This window comes from Aphanomyces astaci, assembly GCF_000520075.1.
Source record: "Aphanomyces astaci strain APO3 unplaced genomic scaffold supercont1.178, whole genome shotgun sequence".
NCBI lineage: Eukaryota > Oomycota > Saprolegniomycetes > Saprolegniales > Verrucalvaceae > Aphanomyces > Aphanomyces astaci.
The window spans coordinates 15,875-21,587 of NW_009798441.1; the positions used below are offsets into that span (position 1 = coordinate 15,875).

The 5,713-nt window shown below is 48.6% G+C and overlaps 2 protein-coding genes across 2 annotated transcripts; both read left to right on the forward strand.

The window, feature by feature from the left end:
* Positions 1-835: 835 nt before the first annotated feature.
* On the forward strand, positions 836-1,758 carry H257_18570 (hypothetical protein; the record flags this gene model as incomplete). Its single annotated transcript, XM_009847663.1, has 4 exons — positions 836-907; positions 977-1,330; positions 1,375-1,513; positions 1,601-1,758. The coding sequence occupies 4 exons, from the start codon at positions 836-838 to the stop codon at positions 1,756-1,758; spliced, it is 723 nt and encodes a 240-aa protein (XP_009845965.1).
* A 1,390-nt stretch (positions 1,759-3,148) lies between these two features.
* H257_18571 (hypothetical protein) lies at positions 3,149-4,134 on the forward strand (the record flags this gene model as incomplete). The annotated part of the gene is made up of 3 exons (XM_009847664.1): positions 3,149-3,328; positions 3,707-3,910; positions 3,961-4,134. The coding sequence occupies 3 exons, from the start codon at positions 3,149-3,151 to the stop codon at positions 4,132-4,134; spliced, it is 558 nt and encodes a 185-aa protein (XP_009845966.1).
* Between the last annotated feature and the right edge of the window lie 1,579 nt (positions 4,135-5,713).

The window sequence follows — 5,713 nt, forward strand, 5'->3', positions numbered from 1 at the left end:
GTCCAATGATTCAATGCTATGCCATACCTACAATTCTTGATCTGGTCTAACCTGAGCACTGTACGTGGAAGGCAAGGGCGCACTACGACAACACGATGTATAGTACTCCCATTTCACAGCCTAATACGGTATGCATCGTGATGAACTGGTTGTTGTACGGCGTAAGTTGGCCTGGTGCTTCAACTCGATTAGTTAGCAGCTGAAATAAAGTAAGGGTTGTTTTATTCTGCTGAAATGCAGAACTTATGTTTAGCGTTGTTTTATCTTCAATCGGGCTTCTGGTTGTTTTACGCAGTTAAACAACGGGCAAACTACATGAAAAGCACAATAATAACTAGTATTATTAATACTACACACTCGCTCTGGAAGGGAAAAAGTGTAAGCTTACTGTGAAACTGTATACAGTAGTACTTCGAAGTGGTAAACTGTTTAGGTGGTTAGTATTACTATCTAGTTCGTCTAGTAATACTGTTAGTGGTTAGTATTACTATCTAGTAACACTAACCACTAACAGTATTACAGTATTACTACGCACGCTTTTGAAACTGTTGGTGGTTAGTATTACTAATACTATGGATCGTATAGTATTACTATCTGTTTATACTATATAGTATTAACAGATATTATAGTAATACTATACCATCAAAAGTTTCCCACGAAAAAATAACGCTCAATGCCTTGTGTGTAGAATTGGTGGCAGGTGGCGCCTTGGCCTTGGATTTGGTCGGAGGTTTCGCGGCAGGGGTGGCTTTGACACCTGAATCGGCTTTCTACTTGACAAATCGCTCGGCCATCATCGTTTCGAACGTAATCTCAACCTGTACGACCATCAGACATGCACAACACCGTACGAGAGGATTCGCTGCTCGTGTACGTCCTTGCTTGCATGACGTGCCTCCAGCGAGTCGTGCGATGTCGTCGACGGTCATGTTTTCAACATTCTTGCCGTTGACAACCAGTAACTCCCAACCTAAAGAGCCCACCGTTAGAGTTGCCAACGGCGGGAACGTTTGCCCTACCGACGCCGACTTTTTTCCGGTGCGCGGTCGAGTGTGGCGCGACGGACGACACGTATATGTTTCCTGTGGCTCCAGGGCGAGGGAAGCAAGATGGCGCAGAGTGGAACGAAGAGTACGTCCACGGGTTCATCTACCGCATCCGACTGCACAACTTCATCACATACGCCGACGCGGAGCTGTTCCCTGTCCCGTGCTTGAACCTGGTGATCGGTCCCAATGGCTCTGGGAAGGCGTCGATCGCGTGCGCGCTTTGCGTCAGGCTTGGCGGGTCCACCAAGGTGCTTGGCCGCGCGGACAAGATGGGCGACTATGTCCAGCACAAGATCACCGATCCACGTGGCACATCGACGGCAAGGAATCGACCCAAAACAAGGTCAAGGAAGTGCTCTCCAAGGCCAAGATTCAAATCGACAACTTGTGCCAGTTCTTACCCCAGGATAAGGCATGCCACGACACGTTCTCCATCATGATGATCTCATCATATCCTTGCCTAGGTCGGAGATGTCTCGCGGATGACTCCAGCCCAGCACTTGAAGTCGACGCAAGCCGCGATCGGCAACGGTGAAATGGCCGACGAGCAGGAAGGAATCTTGGAAAGGAGAAGGTGAACAGCACGAGCGGCCATGATCTGGCGGGGGAAGCCCAAGCGGTCGGACAACTGGCAGCGCACGACGAGGAGCAGCGGCAAAAAGTCGACGAGCTGAGTCGTCGAAAAAAGCTGCGCAGGCATCGACTTTAAGTACGTCAATATATCTACAAGGCAACGATTGAAACTAAAGCAGTTGGTTAGACGGCCAAGAGCGTCCAGTTGGATCCGCTAAAGCACCCTCTAGAGGATCAAAACGGCGACGGATTCGCGACAGGTATTGTGTTTCTTTTACCCAAATTTGGTTGACTTTTGTGTTGATTCGTTGCCAAATCGATCGATTGATATTCTTTGAACGGACTTTTATTGGTGATTGGTATCACACTAAATGACGTCACACACTAATTAAACGTTCGTGATGGTTTCCTGCAACCTGATTGGCCCAATTCTTGCTGAAGTATGTGGAGCAAGAAGAAGGACCGTGTCATTCTAGTCGACATCACGCAACACGTACTAACCAACAAGGGTGTTCGTGCCATATTGACGAGCAATGCATGTGAGTTAGGTCAATCGAGCGGACCGGGACGAATCGGAAACCCAAGCCGAGATTCAATCGTTGCGAGCTACTGTAACCAGCAGCAACAAATGAAGTAGCGACTCGAGCATGAAAAACTCAAGAGTACGACTGATCAACTAGGGACGTTGCAGCAACAGATTGTACGTACGTACGTTTGTCCATGTGAGTCGTGAGGTAAACTCGAACCCAACTCACGGTGCACACTTTCCATAGTAAGCGACATTTCTGTACTTGTCCTAACATATGAACTGACCCGACGACCAGCTACGTCGGTTGGACCAATTGCAACGACAGAGGACAAGCAAGCAAGGTCGACATGACAGTTTTGGTTTGCAGTCCATGGCTTTGAAAAATGTATCCAGTTCAAGTGTGCAGGTCGTGAAAGCGCCAGACGTGTTCCATCCGATCTTGGGCAATGGCAGTATGTATATATGTGAACTGAAACATGACCGGTCCCAAGTACGGCAACAAAGCGACTACCACCATTCGAACGAGACCCGCGATTCCTGGCCGTGTCGTCGGAGGTTGCTGCATGTGAAACAAACCCACCAAGACGCGATCTCGGCGGTGCAGTGTTCGTACAGGATTTTGATGCAAGGAACCACGTCGATTGACTCGGTGTTGCTGGATGCCAAACACAGAGCGACGATTCGCCAGATCGAAATAATCAATGGTCAAGTTCGTCGCCGCCAGCAATTTGCTGATGTTTGGATACATCGCTGACACGAAGAGTAAAATACGAACTCTTCAAGCTGATGCGGCAAAGGTAACGAACGGTGCTTTTGACGTATACGTCGAGTTGACTTGGTGGCTTATTGTAATCCAGGATGTGTCGGAGGCCGCATAGGCGAGGAAGTTGGTCAACACATCGACAAAGCACGGTCATCTCGATGAATATCATGACGATTGGGTTGGTTTGGCTGATGATAAAGCATACACGTGAAGCAACTACACGGAAGTCGCGAAATGGTCACGACCTTGATGTCCAGCACGTCGAACCAAGTCGAGTTTGAGCAACACGACCCCCACGACCAGTGTCAACGACAAGCGCACCCATCCGCGGTTGGCTGCATCGACTCCAGCAAATGTGATGTCCCCCCGCGGGAGCTGATCCTTCAAGCGGCGCCGAGCGTGCTACTGAGCGCGGTACAAATAGACCCCGGCGGCGGCGGCGGGATTGAATTGTCGGACGACACGAATGCAATAGTGTTGTGAACGAAGGGCGGATATGATTTACAAATTCAGCTAACCCTACCCCTAAATGACTTTGATTGGTCAAAATGGTGTAGGATAAGAGTACTGATAAGATACTACTACAATATGATAGGTAGAAATAGATTATAGAGACGATTCATTGGACAAAATTAGTGCATACAAATACTAAGTGAGGTCGGAATATTGATCATATTCATCGGTAACGTTTAACAGATTATTCCGACAGCGTTCCGACAACCGGTTAGTTATCCGCATAAGCATAATGATTGGTCAATTCAAAATCACTGCTCATTTTACAATTTGCAGCAGGCAGGCGATGTGCTGCCGCAAAGTGCCCCCGTCGCTGTGTGCGCTTCTCCCTGCTGCCGTCGCTTCTGCTTGCCGCTGACTGCCACCGCCGCTACCACTTCTGCCTACCACCGCCACCACTTCTGCCGGCCTATGTCTGATGCCGCCGCTCATTCCGCCACCGCCACTGTCTTCCACCACCACGCTCTACCACCGCTTCTGTCTGTTGCCACTGCTGTTGTCGCCGCCACCCCTTCTGTTTGCCTCCGTCGTAGTCTACCGCTGTCTGCCGCCACCTCTTCTGTCTGCAGCCACCGCCGCTTCTGCCACCCCTTCTGTCTGCCAACTGCCTTCTGCCACCGCTTATGTCACCGCCACCGTTTTCTGCAGCCGCTGTGTCCCGCCCTGTGGCTTTTTGCTGCCTCGATCTGCCGGTCTGCGCCCGTTGACTGGTGTTCTTGGTTTTTCGCCGGCTGCGCCACCATCTCACTCGAACCTGGCCGGACCCCGCCGGACGCCCCATCCAAAAAACGAATACAATATTATATCGTTTGGTTATGATTTATTACACAATCTCTTGGATCGAGATTGTGTGCATATTGACATGTCGGGAAAAGTAGAAAGCCTGGTTTACTGAAGCAGTATGCATCCCTATGATTTTTCACGTACTGCACACTGGTCCCCTCAACTATGCCGGCGCTACACGAATAACTTCACGATAAGGCGGCGATAAATGGAATTCACAGTCACTGACACTGTGACCAAAAGTGCTACGTAGTGAACTCTTAATCCAGCACAATGCATGCATACTACTTCAATTCCAGCAACTGTTGGACTAAACCTGGTCAGCATGGCACAACACGCGTTTAGTGATGAATACATTTGTATGTAACGCGGAGTTGTCGAGTCGCTTGCACAGTCATTAAATCCGATCACCGCCATCACATACTGTAGCAAGTACTCTACCTGCTCCTGCGACTACCACAGATGCACCAAGCACCACCACCAATTCGCCTATTACCACGCCGGCTGCTCCTGCGATGACAGTACTACTGTACCGCTGTTCCATCACAGTAGCTAGCACGATGCATGCAATTCTACTGAACCCTTGTCCAAGCTAGTCCTACACTCATGTAGTACTGACTGATGAGGAGGAGTTGGCGTGGCTTCTCCACAAGCCCGAGGAAGCAGAGAACTGCATGGAAACTCGCGCATAGTGGTACCACGGATATTATTATAGATTTGTGCTTGAAAATGTAAAACCATTTTAACCAATAGTATCAATGTAAAATAATACATTGTGATTGGTTAGAAAGGCTTTTGAGATACGAGATCTAATTGGCTGATTCAAAATTGCTCGTCATTATATCAAAAGTCAGGCAACCAGTGTGGTGTGCGCTCCCGCTTGCGCCCTCCACAACAGCAAGGCGTCTCCGCACCTCGAAGACTCACTGATGCGAGTGTCGATTGATGCCGTGGTGATGTATGTTTGTTACAGTGTGGTTTACATTACAGGTCGTGCACGAACGCCAGGCATGCAGTTGGTTCTGAATGAGTATGTTCTGAGTGGAGCTCACGTCCTGCATGTGGCCACTTGAGTGGCCTCAAGGATTGGTTAAAATGTACCCAATCAGGAAGTGGTGTCACCTAATATCGTCAAGCTGCACTTGCATATTTAAATACTTCGAAGTAAAAAATAACTACCATCACATTCCGTGTGCATGTGGTAACATGTGTATATGGAATAAAGTATGCACACGGAATGTGATGGTAGTTAAGATTTACAGTTCTATGCAGGACGCCTAGCCGAACAGCAACCCCCCGAAACCTCTACAGCAAGGCAGAAACATGCCAAAAGAAGTACAATTATTAAGGAGATTTCGCAATGAACGATATCGTTCTCTTTCCGCTCAGGCGAAAAAACCTCTATGATCAAATTCCGGAACGACAAAACCTGTCTACAATTGATGCATTTGTCCGCAAAATGGCTGGCTGAACGATAGTCTGTCGTTCAAAAAACCTCTAGCA